We start from the raw sequence: 18,914 nt of genomic DNA, 5'->3' as shown, positions 1-18,914 counted from the left end.
CTTTCTGGATCCAAGATACATTGCTTTGCTTTTGCCCATTCTGAAAGCAGATGCGGCCCTGACACTTTTCTCAGTTTCTGCCAGAGAAACCACAGGACTCTGTGCTAGACAAATTGCCTAAGCTACAGAGTCAGCAAAACAGCAGCCTGTACATATGCCCCCATAGAGTGTATGTGGGATAGTGTTATGGGTATGAGGAAGAACTACATGTGCTGAGCAGTGAGATGTACATGAAGAGCACTCTTTACTTTTGATGCTGTATGAGCTCATGTTTTGGAGCAACAGGGATGGTCAGATAAATAGGTGCCATTTACCTTTCATAGTTTTCCATGATTTATTGATTGCTTCTTTTGAAGCTTACAATCATAACTTATATTTCAGTATCACCTCTAGGTTTGTAAATTCTTTACCTCATATGAATTCTGGGACAGAGTTATGCTGGTTTCATAAATCAGGAAACTGAGACACATGTTAGTTAGGCAACTTGCCCAAGTTCTTACAACCAGTATGTCCAAAACTGGTGCCAGCTTTCTTATCTATGTTTCCAGACAAGTTCAAGATTCTTTACATCTCTTGCTCTAATTCACACAATGTAGTTCTTTATACAACTTTGACTTTGAAAAGACTTGCATTTTATAGCAGGACTGAAACTTACTGAATACTTTTACAATCTCATACTGGTGATTAAGCATGATTTTAACTATTACTTTCCACAGTTTGGTTTGTTGTTAATCAAAATATAAACAGAAACTTTTATAAAGAACTATGTTTCTCTAGGCTTTTCTCACCTATAAGGTAGATAGCAAAAGTCTTAATAACCTCAGAAAGGGTACACAGGCTTGGTCTCAGTCATTTATTTAGTAGAAAATGTATAGGATTATGGGATTATAAATTTAGGACTAAATAGAGCATGGTCTCCTCAGATCCACTTTACACATAAAGAGACTGAAGTTCCAGGTTTTAAGTGACTTGCCTAATGTCACATTAGTAATAAGAGAGCCAAAATTTTAACCTAAATGTCTTGAGTCAATATCCAACATTTTTTTCTATAGTGACATATTAGCTTTTATTGGGAGGGACCTTAATATTAATGTCTGAGTTGAAATCAAAAGATCTTTCAACTATTCTTCACATAATTTTCCAGATGAAAAGTATAACAAATCAGAGCTGCATGTGGTATTTAGGTCTCTGCCTCTACCTCCAAAGAAAGTGGAGTCATAATCATTCTAGTTAAAGCAATATGTAAATATTTTCCCCCACCTTCACACACATACACTCCTACCTCATCTTGGTTTATCCTGGAAACCTAGTGATTATAGACTATAGTATTTGGATAATGTACTACAATATTTGTCTTTAGACTCTGATCTCAGCTAATGTTTCCTTCCCCCCAAAGCTGACTTTGACTCTATTCATAATGAATTGATTCTTAGCATGGTCCCAGATTTCATGATTCATTTTCTTTTTTTTTATTATTAAATTTTCTTTTTTAGATTATTCCTTTACAAATTTTTACACATTTCCACATGACTCAAGTTGGAAAAGTAAAATCAAAACAAAAGGGAAAAACCATAAGAAAGAAAGAAAAATAGAAGGAAAAAATGGTGAGAAAAGTACGCTTCAATCTGCATTCAGTCTCCATGGTTCTATCTCTGGATGAAGATAGCATTTTCCATCTAAAGTTTATTGGAATTACCATGAATCACTGAATTGCTGAGAAAAGCTGAGTCTGTCTTAGTTGCTGTATACAATGCTTCCCTGGTTCTTCTTGCTTCACTCAGCATTAGATCATATAAGTTTTTTTCAGGCTTTTCTGAAATTAACCTGTCCATCATTTCTTATAGAATAATAATATTCCTTTACTTTCATAGACCATAATTTAATCAGTCATCCCCCAATTGACAGGCATTTTCCATTTCTTTTCTATCACAAATAGGACATTTGCATTTTTGCTGATGTGAATGTTCTTCCCTCTTTTATGATCTCTTTGGGATACAAACCTAATAGTGGCTCTGCTTTTTAAAGGGTATGCACAGTTTTATAGCCTTTTATCTGCCTTTTGGTCAGAATTCCAAATTGCTAATGTAAGCCATTAGATTAGCTTACAAATCTTATCAACAATGGGAAGGAAGGGGAAAGAAGAAAGGAAGAAGAAAAGGAAGAAAGGAAAGAAAAAATAAAGAAAGGAAGAAAAGAAGGGGCAAAAGGAAGAAAAGGAAGGAAAGCAGGAAGGATGAAAGAAAAGGGGGAAAGAGTAAAGGAAGGAATAACATTGAATGCTTATCAATGTTTTTTTTTTCATTTGATCTTCCCAACAATCCTGAGCATTAGATGCTCCAAATCTCCAATCTACAATGAGCAAACTGAGGCAGCCAGTAGTCAAGGGACTTGTCCAGGGCCACATAACTAGTAACAAACTCATGCAGGATTTGAATTAATGACTTTTTAACATCAGGTTTAGTGCTTTTTCAACCAAGTGCAACCAAACCAACACACTATTTAACCAAGTCATCATCTAGGAAATAATTGTCAGATTAGAATACATGGATGTATTTAATAACAAAAAAATATAATTAATTTTTTAAAACTTGAGAAAGGTAAAGTTAGATAGAAATTTCCATGAAGAAAAAGTTGAGAGTTTTAGTGGATTTCAAATTCAATGAGACAATAATGTGAAATGTTAGTCAAAAAAAAAAAGCTAATGTGAAGCTGGACTGTGATAAGAGAGGTAGATTTTCTAAAAATTAAAGTAATAGTCTTACTATACTACATAATGGTCAAACCACATTTGGATTATTTCATGTAGTTCTTCAGGAATACATTTAAGAAGAACATGGTTAAGCTGGAGAATGTCTACAGAGAGTTGTCAACATGGTGACAGGCTTTGAGTATGTTTAGTCTAGAGTAGATGGTGAGGAGCACTGTATTTGAAGGGTTGTTACCTGAAAGATGGATTAGACTGGTTTTCTTCATATTCAGGCTATATATATATATATATATATATATATATATATATATATATATATGAACAAATGAAAGAATTCACAAAGAGACAAAGGGACAAATTTGGGACTAAAGTAAAGAACTTTTTTTTAAATTGCAACTATCAAAAAATATAATGCTAAGTAATTCTTCTCCTTAGAGGTCTTAAATCAGAGACTTGATTTCTCTTTTGGTTACATTATGAGAAGGATATTTGTATTGGTTTGGATTATATTAAGTAGGCAGTAAAGGCCCTTCCAATTTCATGATTCATTTTCTTTTTTTTTTTTTATCAAAATACTGGGATTTAAATATTCTTTGAAGATTAATTGTTAAATTTTCATCATGCCCATTTATACCTTGCAAATGAGCAAATCCTACAAACCATACTTTGATTTATTACTTTTGATTTATATAGATTTAAAAAATTATAGAAAAAAGTTTAATCTTAATTAAATTTAAAAGTATATACAGATATAATTTTTGAGAGCTAGTTATTAAACATTTACCAACCTATTACTGGCCTTCATCACAGATCTTCAAACAAACACCAAATGAAAAGTGGTTGATGAGGTTGAAAAAGAAGATTTTTGGTCAATTATATATAGATGAGGTCTAGATTGCCTCTGAAGTTCTTCCACATCTGAGATTCCCTGGTTATTTATTTTTTAATTCTATGCTTCTCTTTTTCATTGACTCTAAATTATAAGGAAGCAGATTTCAACTCCAGTTAAGGAAAACCTTCCTAATAATGAAAGCTAATTAAAAATGGAATGAGCTCCTTCTAGAGATTGTGATATCTCCACTAGATGTCTTCAAGTGAAGAAAGTTAACTGCTTTCCAGGAATGTTGTAGAATATATTCCTACTTAGATACATGTTGTGCTTGATATCGTCTAAAGTACTCTCCAACTCTGAGATTGTAGGAGGGGGCCTTTGATCTAGGCTTTGAAGAATTAGTAGTTTTTCAGAGAGAGAGAGATGCATAAGGCATTTTGGACAGGAAAATATATCTTGGTATTATACATTTCTGTAGGACTTTTTGGTATCAGAGGATTTGTATAGCCTTTGTCTATATTGCCATTGAAAAATATGGAAGCATAAAAACACAAGGTATGAAACCAATGTAATTTGGCTAGAATATATGGTATATCTAGAATGGCAGTGGGAAATAAAGCTAGAAATCTAGGATCTTAATCTTAAAGAATTAAGTAAAATGAACAATGATAAATAATGTCAAGTTTCTAAAGAGAAACAAGATGGTAGTATTCTCAATGGAAATAAGAAGGATGGGAAGGAGATTCAATTTTGAGAGGAATATAACGTGTCCCTTTATCTGACATGCCTTTAGGATATTCCATGTGAAGACATAACAGGTGGTGACATCCTTAAATTAGTATCTATAGAACACATCATAGGAATATAGTTTTAGAGCCAGAAGGGACCTTAGAAGCAATTATATGCAGCTCAACTCTTTCCTTTTAAAAATGATGAACTGAGGCCAAGAGACATAAAAATGTTCTCTGCATTTTTCATAGAGACCAACAGTTTTTTTTCAAATTCTAGGAAGCACAAATTGTAACATAGTAAATTTTATGCTTTCTAAAACTTTCAGAGAACCTCTTAAGCAGCAAAACATTTTAAATAACCATTTTTAATGAATACTTTCTTAGATATATTATTAACTCCTCTACTTTTATTTAAAAACACAACTTTTTTATATTTTATTTTATTTTATAATAACTTTATATTGACAGAATCCATGCCAGGGTAATTTTTTTACAACATTTTCCCTTGCACTCGCTTCTGTTCCGATTTTTCCCCTCCCTCCCTCCACCCCCTCCTCTAGATGGCAAGCAGTCCTACATATGTTGCAGTATATCCTAGATACAATATATGTTTGTAGAACTGAACAGTTCTCTTGTTGCACAGGGAGAATTGGATTCAGAAGGTAAAAATAACCCGGGAAGAAAAACAAAAATGCAAATAGTTCACATTCATTTTCCAGTGTTCTTTCTTTGGGTGTAGCTGCTTCTGTCCATCCTTTATCAATTGAAACTGAGTTAGGTCTCTTTGTCAAAGAAATCCACTTCCATCAGAATACATCCTCATACAGTATCGTTGTCGAAGTGTATAATGATCTCCTGGTTCTGCTCATTTCACTTAGCATCAGTTCATGTAAGTCTCTCCAAGCCTCTCTGTATTCATCCTGCTGGTCATTTCTTACAGAACAATAATATTCCATAGCATTCATTTGCCACAATTTACGCAGCCATTCTCCAATTGATGGGCATCCATTCAATTTCCAGTTTCTAGCCACAACAAACAGGGCTGCCACAAACATTTTGGCACATACAGGTCCCTTTCCCTTCTTTAGTATTTCTTTGCTATATAAGCCCAGAAGTAACACTGCTGGATCAAAGGGTATGCACAGTTTTATAACTTTTTGGGCATAATTCCAGATTGCTCTCCAGAATGGTTGGATTCGTTCACAGTTCCACCAACAATGCATCATGTCCCAGTTTTCCCGCATCGCTCCAACATTCATCATTATTTTTTCCTTCATCTTAGCCAATCTGACAGGTGTGTAGTGATATCTCAGAGTTGTCTTAATTTGCATTTCTCTGATCTTAAAAACACAACTTGTTCAGCATGTTTTGATGTCTTATGATTACCTTTGTGAATATAGATATAAAAAGTCAAGAGAAAAATGAAAAACTTATGCTCTCAGCTTGATTAAATCTTCTGTCCCTAACCACCATATAGATAGGATTGCCATGACCTTTGCTTGTGTCACATCTTCTGGAGAGGTTCAACTAGAAGGAAAGTCTCTGAGAAATTATCCCCTTTACTCAAAATTGTCATGAATCCTCAGTTCTTCATGTTAAACATCAAATAAGGAAACTCTTGAGTCAGAAGTCATAATTGGACAGAAGCTGGCTCCCAAAGTTTCCATATGGTCACCCTGGAGCAAATATAAAATATCTGTAAGTATTTCAAGTTATTGGTGATGGAAGATTCTGGGAATAATGGTAAGAGTTAAGGGTCCCATTATATATTCTTTGATTTTTTTTCTGACCTCAGTTCTCTTATATTAGCGGGTATTTGTGGTTCAAACAAATGTACTAATCTTTCTGTCTCACTTCTTGGAAAGGCAAAATATTTTTCAGTGTTCCCCCCCTTTGCTTTAATAACTAACATTCTTTTTCCAAAAATAAAAATAAAATTTCATTTATATCTGGCTCTGGGTGAAACCTTTTTTTGAGAAATACCACGTACTTTTTCAAAATGAAAAGAATAATATATGAGCATTAACTCAGTTGGGAACCTGACTTTCCTCCTGCTTGTCACATTTTAGATTCATATTTCAATTTAAAAATAGATTTAACTATGTTTGGCTTTTATAGAGAAAAGTGCCACCCATCCATTTTAAAGTGGACATAGGTTTTTAAATTGTGAAATTAATATAGAAAGAAAAAAAATTCTTTCTCAAAAAAAATACTTAAATAGTAGAGAATTAAGGGAAGGGAATTTTCCAGCTACTTTCTAAAAAAATATATTTTTGTTTCAAAATCTCCCTGCAACATTTCAACTTCAACCAAAAGCTTTGTTGTGATAGAATATACATGCATAATCTTTGACAATGACATCTCTCAGTTCTCATGTCAGTATCATAGAGTTAAAAGTTGGAATATATCAAATTTTGACACCCTTATTTTTTTTAAAAAGAGGAAACTGATTCCCAGAATTTAAATGATATTCCTGAGATTGCATAGATATGTAAAGATTCAGAGGCAGAATCTAAAATCTTGTCTTTTATGTTCAAGTTAAGAACTTATTTTTGGTTGTACCACATTATATTTTCTATTATAACCTGTTAAATAAATTAAGTATGAGATGACCTCCACTGCTGGTCTGGAACAGGGTCAAAAATACACTGTGGCATTATATTTTTAAGGATACCAGATCCAAGTGGAAATAAATTTCTTTTTCCTCCCCATTCCTAAATTAATGAAAATGCTAAGAAGTTTGAAGGCTCATTAATGTTCTCTGTTCTCCATTTTTGTTTTTAAAGTATTTTTGGACCATACTTTTATATATATATATATATATATATATATATATATATATATATATATATATATATATATATATTACTTCAAGTACCTTTTTCTGGTAGAGGTATCAGAACGATGGTGGTAAAATGTTGGTTCACAGATTTTGAGCTAGAAGGGACTTCAGGAGTTATATATTAAACAAACTCATTTTATAGATAAAGGAACTGAAACCCAGAGAAGGCAAATTATTTGTTCAACAAGTCACAAGTAAGTAGTAAATGTCAAACACAGGTTTTAAGCCAACATCTTCTTTTGGAGTTAAGAAAGCAGAATTTCAACACTCACTCAGTTACTCACCATCCATATGACTATTTATGGACAAATTATTTTACCACTTTTAACCTCATCTGTAGAATTGTGATCCAGATCATACCTAAGTTTGCTTGTGATGCTAAATCTTTATAATTGAGATAATGAGGGAGAAATGGTAAATACTGATTCATAATATATTCTATTTCAAACATCCTTGATTTTATTCATTTGGCTTCTAACTCTAATTCAGATTTCTCCTTGTCTATAGTACATTAGACCATCTTCACAAGTTGTGGATTTAAAAAAAATATTTATCCTCACTCTGTGACCTGAACTTAATCAAAGAGGCACTTTTTACATGGGAAGAACCTGCTAAACCTTGCATTATATTAACATAATCATTGAGAATCCTACATCCTCTGCACATTAGAACAGAGTATCAGGAAAATCAGTCAGTCAATAAGCATTTATTAGGAGTTTATTACATGTTAGGCATAATGTTAAAGACTGGGGATACAAAGGAAGGCAAATTATATGACACCTCATGCCCTCAAAGAGTCCATATTCTAATGTAGGAATTAACATGTGGACAAAGACAAGGAAATCTCCTTTTGTTTCTACTTTTATTTTTTGTGGTTTTTTTCACTTAATAGTAGCATATTTTTTCTAATTACATATATAGTTTTCAACATTCATTTAAAAATATTAATATTTTTTGATGAGACAATTAGGTTTAAGTGACTTACCAAAGTCATACAGTTAAGAAGTATTAAACTCAGGCCCAGTTCTCCATCCACTATATCATCTAGCTGCCCTCAATATTAATTTTTGCAAGATATTGAATTTCAATTTTTCCCTTGCTCCTTTTCCTCTCTCTTCCAAAGACAATAAGCAAATATATGTAATAATGTACAATCATATTAAATATTTTCGTATTAGTCATGTTGTGAAAGAAAAATCAGAAAAGGGAAAAATCAGAAGAAAAAAAAAACAATAAAAAACGAAAGAGGGCAACTAGGTGGCACAGTGGATAGAGCACCAGCCTGAAGTCAGTAGGACCTGAGTTCAAATCTGTTCTCAGACACTTAACACTTCCTAGCTATGTGACCCTGGGCAAGTTACTTAACCTCAATTACCTCAGGGGGAAAAAAGCAAAAGTAATTTGTTTTGATCTGCATTCAATCTTTATAGTTCTTTTCAGAAGATAATTTCAAAGAAAAGGCATATAATTAAGATATAGGTAAGTGAAAAAGGCCCCTTGTAAAAGGTCAGATTTTAGGAAAATCATTCTGGCAGATGAATGGACAATGGCTTGGATTTGGGATAAATTTGAAGCATAGAGGCCTACTGCAATAGTCCAGCCACTAAGTGATGAAAACAGATATCAAGGAAGCAGCTATGTCAATAGAGAGAAAGAGATGGAAATTGAAGATAATGTGAGTGTAGAAATGATAAACCTTAGCAAATGGTTTGATATGTGGTGTTGAGTATGTAATGTTGTTGTAATGTTGGGTGATTAGGAGACTCCTCATGCCCTCAATAGTAATAAGAAAGTTAGGAGGGGTAGGATTTAGGGGGAAAATAATTCTACTTTTGGACATGTTGAGTTGAAATGTCTATAGGACATCCTGTTTAAAATGATGTTTAAGACGAGCTCAGAAGATATATAGAGAGAGCGATGTTAGCATCTTCTGTATAGAGATGATCACTGAACCCATGGGAGCTGTTGCATTCACTAAGGAAGGTATTGTAAGTGAAGAAAAGAAGACCCAGGACAGAACCATGGAGCCCTATGGGTAAAGCCTGAGCAGGTTGAAGATCAAACAAAGGAGGTGGAAGAATGGTCAGACAGAAGTAGAAGTAAAAGAGAGTGGTGTAAATTTAGAGAAACCGTGTACAGGAGAAGAAGGTGATTGGTGATTGATCAGTAATGGCAAAGGCTGCCGGGAGAATGAAGGTTGAAAAAACATTGTTAAATCTAGGAATTATGAGATCATCGGTAATTTATAGAGAACAGTTGTGTTTGACTGATAAGGTCAGAAACCAAAATTTCGAGGATTAAGATTAGAAATAATTTTGAGGAATGATATGACAGTAGCTAGTGGGGATGGTCTGATCAGATGAGAGTTTTTGTTTTGTAATGATTATGTGAGAGATGGGCATGTATGTAGGAAACAGAGAAAGAGAAGAAATATTGATTATTGAGAGGGGAAGAGGGAAAAAGAGAAAAACTTTCTGGAAAAAAATAGGATGGAAAGGGATCATAGATACATGCTGAAAAGAATGAACTTGAATGGAAAGATTCTGACTATGTGAATATGCGTTTCTTCTCTCCCCCTTTTGTTTTGAAATAGACACATCTGTGATTTCTTCAATAAAGGGAGTTCCTGGTGAGGAAATTTCTCTCCCTATGCAGATCATCACCTGATCTACAGTTTATAGTTTCAGACAATTGCCTGGGGGTATTGAGAGATCTTACCATGAATCACCCAGAAAATGTTATAGTCAATTCAAATTGAATACTAATTTGTTCAATAAATATTTACAGATAAAGTGATTTACACATAGCCTTTTACTAAATGCTGGGGAGAGAGGGGAAGAGAGTGAAAAGAGATTAGGAGTCAGGGCTAGACATTTTGCTAAGATCCTAAAATTTCATAATTTCATTTATATTTATCATTACTCATATGTCATAAGTCAGAATGGGAAAAGTGCAAATAAAATGAGAGGTTTTTTGAGTTGAGCAGGGCTTTTGAAGATCCCCAGATGCTCATGAATTCACTTCCCACTACAATTACTTTATATATCTTATATTTACATAAATATCATACATGTTGTTTTTCTTGATAGAATAAAAGCTGTATGAAGGCACAGATTGTTTCATTTGTATATTTGTTTACCTAGTTCCCAAACACATAGTGGGTTTCATAACACATGTAAACATGGATTGATTGATTTAATATTGTGGCCCTCAAAATAATATGTTTTAAGGCATAGCCCTTTAGAATGAAAAGGGGGATAGATAGAGCTAGAAATCTAGGTAACACAAAAGCAATAGATATCAACAAAAAACCTATTTCAAAATAGTGATTCATTTTGGAATTTGTTTGATGCACACCACAGTGACATGGGATTTATCCGATATTGTTAATCAATGAAGTATTTTATATAAGGAGATATTTAAGATAACTGAGAGGCTGTCTTCATTAGGCATTAAATTTTTAAAATTCTGAACATTTTAATTTAAAATATATTGTACATCTTCCTAATATTTTAAACAGCGTATTTTTACTCAAATGGATATGTGATCTCCTTATACTGGAGACATTCCTCCAAGTCTTTTTCACATTATAAGGGTAAAAGAACAACACTAAATCTCTTGTACTTAGCTTTTACAACATTATACCAGACCAACCTGTTGTCTAATAATAGATCTATTGAATGATACTATTTATGCCAATTCTTTCCCCCAAACTACCCTTGGAAACATGGGCTATATCTACTTCAAAGGATTATGGATTTAGGATGAGGAAAATTTAGAAATCATCTAGATTAACACTTTTATTTAATAAATGAGAAACTTCTGGGTCCTGGCCAACTAGGTCCAAATCCAATGTTCTTTCCTGAGAACCATATCTCTTGTGAGGTGTCTTTCCATTTCCTTTTGGGTTACTTCTGTATTCAGATATGTTGGGAATAGAATTTTGGATTTATAGTCTGAGAAACCTTGATTTGAATGTGCCTCAAATACTTATTAGCTATGTGATTCTGCATAAATCACTCAACATTTCTAGATGTCAATTTCCACATCTATAAAATGGAGATGATAATCAAACATATATCCCAGCATTATTGTAGGAATCAAATGAAATAGCATGTGAAAAATTTTGAAAATAAAAACAGCTTTTTATTTTTAAAAATACATGCAAAGATAATTTTAAACACTCAACCATACAAAATCTAATTTTCCAAATTTTTCTCTCTTCCTCCTCACCTCCTCCCTTTCCTGGAATTCAAGTAATCCAATATAGGTTAAATTTGTGCAATTCGTCTAAACGTATTTCCTCATTTATCATTTTGCTCCAGAAAAATTAGATCAAAAGGGAAAAACTACAAAGGAAAAACAAGCAAACACACAACAACAACAGCAAAAGTGAAAATATTATGCTGTGATTCACATTCAGTCTCCATAGTTTTCTTTCTGGATATGGATAGTTCTTTCCATCACAAGTCTATTGGGATTGCTTGGAATCACTTCATTGTTGAGAAGAGCCAAGTCCATTCATATGAAAAATTTTAATCAACCTCAAAGTTCTATAAAGGTTCTTGCAAATCTAAAAATATAAAATTCTTTTAAATCTAAAAAGTACACAATTGCTATCATTATTGTTATTATGATTATACTGATTCTTTGGAGATTGTATTTTGTTCCATGATTGACAGCTATGGAATATCACCAACAGAATATTCATGTTAAGAAGTTGGGTTTTGTGCTGGGGAGCATTTAAATATAATTGAACTTTTTTCTTGATTCTGAAAATTAATATTTGTGCAAATACTGTGTATTAAACACAATACTTAAAGTGAAGCAAATGTCTTCATTTCTATTATAAAGTAACACAAAAAATCAGAATAACAGCTAAATTAACCATTCCTGACATTAACAGCAAAGAGGTCTGCTGTCTTCTTCCTCAGGGCATTCATCTAGAAATAGGACTTGACAACCTCCCAACACTGCTTAGATATGATGAGTAATATTCATTTCTGGTGATTCACATGGGTACAGATGATAGTTCTGTAAGCAGTCTAGAAAATATTACTAAAGATGATACCTTAGGCAAGACACCAAATACCTTACTGGCATAAGTGGTGTTTTCTATACACTACTATAATATATATATATATATATATTATATATATATATATATATATACACACATATATATATATATGTATATATATATATTATACAAGTATACTTATATACTACTCATATACTATACACAAGGCAAAGGCTTGAGAAGAAAAAGGCAGATTAGGGAAGTTAACCTAAATCAGAAGGTGTTTTTTGAATAAGCTTTGAACTGATATTGGTGCCAATTGAGGGAGTACATACAGTGCTCAGATCAGAAATCCACTGAAGTATCAAAGCATTATAAATCCTTTCAGGTTAATGGGAATTCAATAAAAATGACAGGGAAAATGAGAATAATTTGTTTTTAAGTTTTCACTCTTTCCCCAATGGTGTGATGATGTCTTTCAGTAATAATCAGACAGTTTTGTTACAGTTATCTAAGAGCCCCTTATTGCAACATAATAGAGTTAGAGAAAAGAATGTAGCCTCAAATACTCTTGAAAGTTAGAAAGCACAACTATGCTGCTAATAATATGTAATAAACTACTAAGTTAAATTGATTTGTCAAGAAGGAGCTTACAGTAGCCAGATAACATCAGTTTAAAATGAAACATATTTCCATCATGGCATTCCTAAAAACACGTTGCCATCTAGGATAATCTCTGATTTGAGTACTTTAACCACACTTGTTCCCAATGATCAGTCTTTTTTTTTTTTGTTTTTGTTTTTGTTTTTGTTTGTTTGTTTGTTGGTTGGTTGGTTGTTTGGTGTCACAGATGGGCAAGCAGTGCATATAAATCTAGTGAAGAACTTCCTAGTAATTTTGCCGTTGTTCATTGTCATGTCATGAGTTCCTCTAAAATGGGAAATAGTACCTTCCCTGAGACAAGCTTCTATGGGGAAAAAAATGTTCATTTCCTGAGTTTTGCTTTTGGAAAAATTTGAAGATGGAAGAAAAAAAATAAGCTGTTGAAATATGGATGATACCACCCCCAGATGAATATATGAAATCAAGAGGCCATTAGATGATTTGACGAGGCTTCATGTCATGGCACATTTTAAAATACTTTGCACTGTTAGAAGCTGTGCAAATTTTTAGGGGGTATGAGTTGAATTAAGTAGGCTGGTGAGATTCCTTGTGAATATAAAATCGTTTAATCTTTTTTTCTCTCCATTAACTGATTCGTGTGAATTTAGGCAAATCATTTCACTTTCCTGGGCTTGTTTCCTCATTTGCAAAAAAAGAGGGGGGGGGATTTATATATCATCTCTAAGGTCTGCTTCAATCATTTATTCTCTTTAATGTTTGCTTTTTTATCTACTGAAAACTAGTGGTATGGTATAAAAAGTGCTGGACTTGGAATGAGAAGGCTTGAGTTCAAATTCTAATACTACTACTTATTACTTGTGTGATTTTTGAACGTCACTTAATGTTCCTGTTTCCTTATCTTAAAATTTATATTATTATTATTATTATTATTATTATTATTATTATTTAAGAACAATTTATAAAGCTTCTTTCAGCTTTAAATCTATGGCACTATGAGCAAAAAAGAAGAGGCTTCAATTACAGTCTAAGTTAGCCTTAAGGGAGGACTTCCTGCAAATACTGTTAAAGATTAGCAATGAAAATGTATGTTTGTTTGATAAGGCTTTGTGATTTCATTGTTATAAAAAGCTCTTCCATGAGGAATCTCCTTCTACTAAAGAATATCTGTGCCATGTAGAAATGTCTAGGAGGTTTTGAGAGTTGTCTGAGTGTTACCAAGAAACTGGATAATAAGCAGAATATGACAGAGCAATCTTGAATGCAGATCATTTTGACTTTAGAGACGACTTTCCATGGGACAATCTAAATGATCTCTCAGATATAAGATCATGAATATACAAAACATTTTGAAAAATAAAAAGTGACACTATAGAAATATAACATATTAGAATGGACTACTAAAAACTTAAGAAACTTTTGGATGAACTTGTAACAAGGCAAAGATCTATCTATCCTAAACTACTTCAAAGTTTCCTTCAAACTCTTAAGATTTTGTAATTCATTGATATCTACTTTTCACAAAAACAAATTGGTCAGGTGGACAAAATGCAGCATTAACAAAAAGTACATAATCACTTTCCCCTTGTTCCTTACTTTTCTGATCAAAATAAACCCAGATGATTTTCACCTACACATTATAATACCAGATCTGATGTATGAGATTGTGAATCAGTTTAGGAAAGTTGGTGTGGACCAAAAAAAAGGTAATGGTGTGAGATTCATTCTCATTTTCAAAAGAGGTTGATTATTGAGAGCCATGAATTTTTGCCAGTCATCAAAGTGTCTTATTGCTATGGCCATTTTGACTATTGAAATACAAACATCATCTCCTGGCATCTCCTGGTAATGTCCCCAACTAAAAATATTTCAGTATACCCCCCATGCCAAATGAATACTTTTTAGACTAATAATTCATTGTATTCATATCTTAAGGTAATGATGTGATTCATTTTTTTAATGATAGTGGTTGCTAGCTGTAACTATGGAATGCATTGTCATGGAAACCACACTTTTTTTCCCTTCTAAATTTACACCAACGCTTGATCAGAAAAGGCAATTCTTGAAAGAAAACAAACTGTAAATAAAAATGCAAATAGAAATATAACTTCTGTCAGGTCAATTCAAGTTACACTGAGAAGGAGGAGAAGATAAAATAGGCAGATATTTTCAGTTAGGTCTCAAGGCCACAGCAAATACTAACCAATGTAAATCGTAAATTAGGGAAATCATTTGAAAAGTGACAGCCTTTGATACTGGCCTGAAATGACAGGTCAGAAGACACCTAGATAATTTGGGAGAACTTGTCACAGACTCTTGAAACAGCATACCATACTTTTATGGGAGTGTGAAATCTACATTTATAGCCTAAGTGAATTAAGTAAATATTGCACATCTTATTGAGAATCCAGTGCCCTGTTGGAAAGCTTATGAAGTTGTAATCACTTTATAGGTGGAAACTCTCAGAAGGTTACATCTGGCGATTGTAAATTTAAACTAAAAACAGGTGAAATGGACATAAAATTCTCTTTATTTTTTTTTAATGGGAGAATTGTCACAGTTTTCAATTACTTTACTCATTTCAATCAATACTTACTTCCTAATTTAAAAAAAAATCTCCTAGCCAATATGAAAAGCTTTTAGGGTGAAAATATTTGATAGAAAGCCTGATTTCCAACTTTATTTGATGGTCAGGACAGGCCACACTATCCAGCCTTATAATATGAGCCCTCACACTTGAAAACGAATCTGCTGATTGCTGTCAGGAAAGGAAAATGCCTTTTCTCTAGTACATTCTCATGTGAGTAGGACATTAGAAACACCACATATTAATTGTGGTAGGACTCCTGTAGGAGGGATTGGTGTAGGAATAAAGTTTGTGATGGATTGAATTTAATTTTATTATTCATATACTGCTTTTGTCTCTCCACGTCATTCCTTGAATTATTTTTATTACTTACTTCGTCCACATAATCACACATATATACATGTTTTATGTACATTTACAGACCCATATCTTCACGTGTATATATACATAGGATTTCATTCCTTTTTTTATTATTATTTTCCAGTATGTTATCATTATTATAAACAAAAATTACCACTGACTAGGGATTGGGAGAAGGGAAAATATTGAACATTTTATATTTCATTCATACTTGGAATTTTGCAGCTGTAGGCTAGGTCTCTAGCTACAATCTCTTAGGCATCATTCTAGAAAAGACCTTCCTTTAGAGTCTCCAAAAGCCCCCAACCTGCAGCCATGCGCTCCAAAGCCCAACTGGGAGCCCAAATCGTCCAGCCGCCGCTGAGGGGAGATACAGTACCTCGGAAGCTGCGCTTCAACCCCACAGTCTCAGCTCCCTACTGTAGCCTTTTCCAATCAACTTTATAGACTCATTCGCAGCTGACTGCGATCCATCAGGCTGTTTGTAAATGCGAGCCTGGAGAATGATCCCGCGGGGCTGGCGAGGCTTGGGTAAATGTTACTTGTAACCAGGTTTTCTCCCGAGGCAAACTCTAGTGCCTGCGATTTTCATCTTTCAGTGTGTAGTACAGTTGGCTTTTGGTTTCGTGCTGAGATCCATCTCCCCGACAGCGTTTAAAGGTCAGAACTCCTCCGGGGCAGTGACTCAATTGATTTTGTGCACTCCCCTTTCTCTGATTCCTCTCTCCTCCCCTTCATTCCCCCAGCTCCCCCACGGGCAGGGAATCCTCTTTGGAAAGAATAGAGAGGATTCGATCTCCTAAGAGAAGTAGCTGCCTGCCCCACTGATCCCCCTTCCTGTCTTCTCTCCTATGCTTTCTACTCCCCTCCCCTCCATGACTATGGATTGCAGCAAGCCACTGGCTTTTTACCAAATCAGGAGCTGCAGTATTTTTCTTCCGATGGAATAATTTCAGCCCACTTCAGCTCTCATGACACTCTTCTGTGATCGTGGAGAGTGGGCGGTCACATCCTTTTACATGCTAATACGGCCCCACCTACTTTTAACCCTACCCACCTCGCTTCCCTTTTTTTCCTCCTCCAATTTCAACATTAAAAAAAAAAAAAAAAGCCAATCTCTTTCCCAGGGAAAAAAAAAATCCCAAACTTATTTCCCAGTGTCAGGAAAACGCGGACGGAGGTCTTCTGTTCAGTGCTGCATCCTTGATTTCATCCCTCGCCACCCAGGAGAGGCTAAGAGTGGAGAGCAGAGCAGAACCCAGAAGAACCGAGGAGGGATGGAGCGGGACACAGGGAGCGGTTCCAGCAAGCTTCCTCTGACCAGCAGGAAAAAAGCAGAGAGCTGCTGAGCGGCATATGCCGCCAATCCATGTGGTGTGGGAGCGTCTTGTTGTCGTCCCACAGTAACCTGTCAGTGCTGCGGCCCTGAAGGAATGTCCCCTATTGTTAAGAACCCTGACTGTTTCACACCAATGATTTGCCACTGCAAAGTTGCCTGCACCAACAACACGTTGTCGTTGATGTTTGGATGCAAGGTAGGACATGGGTTAATAATCTACAATCCATGCATGCTACCTCCAGTCTCGGGGACTCAACGAACAATTCCTTCATTGCTCAGACAGAGCGGAAGACACCGGTGTCTTTCTCTTTGTATAAGAAAGGAGCCCGAGCCAGAGGGAAGTTCATTTCTGTTGGGCGATTTGTAATGTTTGAAACGATAGTGGCCCGGAGGTGACTGGGCAGGTGGAGAGGGACCTTTAATGCAATGAATACTCTAAGCCTAAGGTAGCTGAACTACTGATGTTAATTTCTAAATTGTGGAGATTTGGCTTTTACACTTAGCTAATGAGAATGGGATTCCTGACTCGCTCCCAGTGAGCTCTATTCCCGTTACCAATTATTTTGTAACCCTGAACAAATGAGGGCTTAATCTTGCCTGGAGGTGAGGAACGGGGGGGCGTTGCTTGTGTCTGTTAAGTGACTGGTGCAGAATCTGGAGAGAACAGTTTACAGAATTCTACTTTGCAAAGGTTTCCGCATTTATTTGTTTTTGAAAGTGTTGATTTATGTTTATTTACTCTCCTAAGTGTTTCCCCCCCCCCCCCCCTCTGGGGTTTACAAAATCGGTGTGAAACCCTACCAGGGAAACCAAATCAAAAGGTGGCGCAGTTACCGGGGAAGTTTTCAGCTAATAATTGACTCTCTCCGGGTGCTTTTTATTCTCAAGAAAATTCGGCTTAGAGAGGTTTAGTGTTCACTTCTGCAGGGCCCAAAGGTTTTATTGGAGTTGTTGTATATTCGAGATTTTTAATCCTTTGAATATTGACATTTTGAATGTAGCAACATCTTTACTTACTGACATATCAATCATCATCCAGCAGCAATGAACTTAGTACCTGTCCCTACTTTCTTTTCGGTAGAAAAACAACTCTTCCCTTTCTGTAGAAAATACTGGGTATATACCTCTTTTCTGTACTATTAAAAAAATCTTCAATATACATGACTAGAAATAGACAAATTCACTTATTTCAAATGCCAAAAATCACAAATGTTCCATTTCCCCTTAAAAGTCTTACTGTAAAGACAAAATTCAGGCGGAGGGACTATTTAAATAGTAGCAGGAATACAACCTGTTCTTTGTTTTACACATCTTTAACGAATTTATCATGTATTTTAAAGTTTTCAAAGTTCATCTCATTACAGATATCAACTCACTTGAAGCTCACCAACAAACTTTGAGGTAGGAATTGCAACTATTTTTAAGTCCACTTTTGCAAATGAGGAAACCAAGTCAGGAAGATTAAGCGACTTTACTCATGGACATATAAGATAAATATATTTTTACTTGCATTTTAGACTTAACTCAAAAGGAACCCAAAGCTCAAGAGGGAGATGACTTTCCTACTTTGCACCTCCCTAGCATAGTGCTATCTGTTCAATAAAAGTTCACTGACAGGAAGTCTACAATATTGTAAATGAAAGAAAAACCACACACGCACATGCACGCACACGTACGTGCGCGCACCCACCCACACATAAATGGATGAAGCAAAGGTATAAAGATTAATTACAATTCCAATTAAGAGACATACAAGACACTCCCCCAGCCTAGCTCTTAAAGGTGGGAAGTCTACAGGTGTTTGACATAGCACATGTTTTCAGACTTCAACGTATTGATTGGCTGTGAAGATTTTTTCCTTCTTTTTCTTTCTTA

At 34.6% G+C, this 18,914-nt stretch overlaps 1 protein-coding gene across 10 annotated transcripts in view; it reads left to right on the top strand.

The window, feature by feature from the left end:
* DLG2 (discs large MAGUK scaffold protein 2) overlaps positions 1-18,914 on the top strand; it is a 2,591,935-nt gene that overhangs the window by 1,005,235 nt on the left and 1,567,786 nt on the right. For 2 of the 10 annotated variants that reach the window (XM_051987240.1, XM_051987239.1), the window contains exon 1: positions 15,289-17,235. The exons of 7 other annotated variants lie outside the window; for them this stretch is intronic. In XM_051987240.1, coding sequence (XP_051843200.1) covers positions 17,134-17,235 — 102 coding nt within the window. In that variant the 5' untranslated portion in view covers positions 15,289-17,133. Of the gene's footprint in view, positions 1-15,288; positions 17,236-18,914 lie in introns of those variants that run through there. One more of the 10 variants, XM_051987241.1, reaches the window with a different exon arrangement.

The sequence above is a fragment of the Antechinus flavipes genome, chromosome 3 (assembly GCF_016432865.1).
Source record: "Antechinus flavipes isolate AdamAnt ecotype Samford, QLD, Australia chromosome 3, AdamAnt_v2, whole genome shotgun sequence".
Classification (NCBI taxonomy): Eukaryota; Metazoa; Chordata; class Mammalia; order Dasyuromorphia; family Dasyuridae; genus Antechinus; species Antechinus flavipes.
This window is presented reverse-complemented; position numbering and strand designations above follow the sequence as displayed.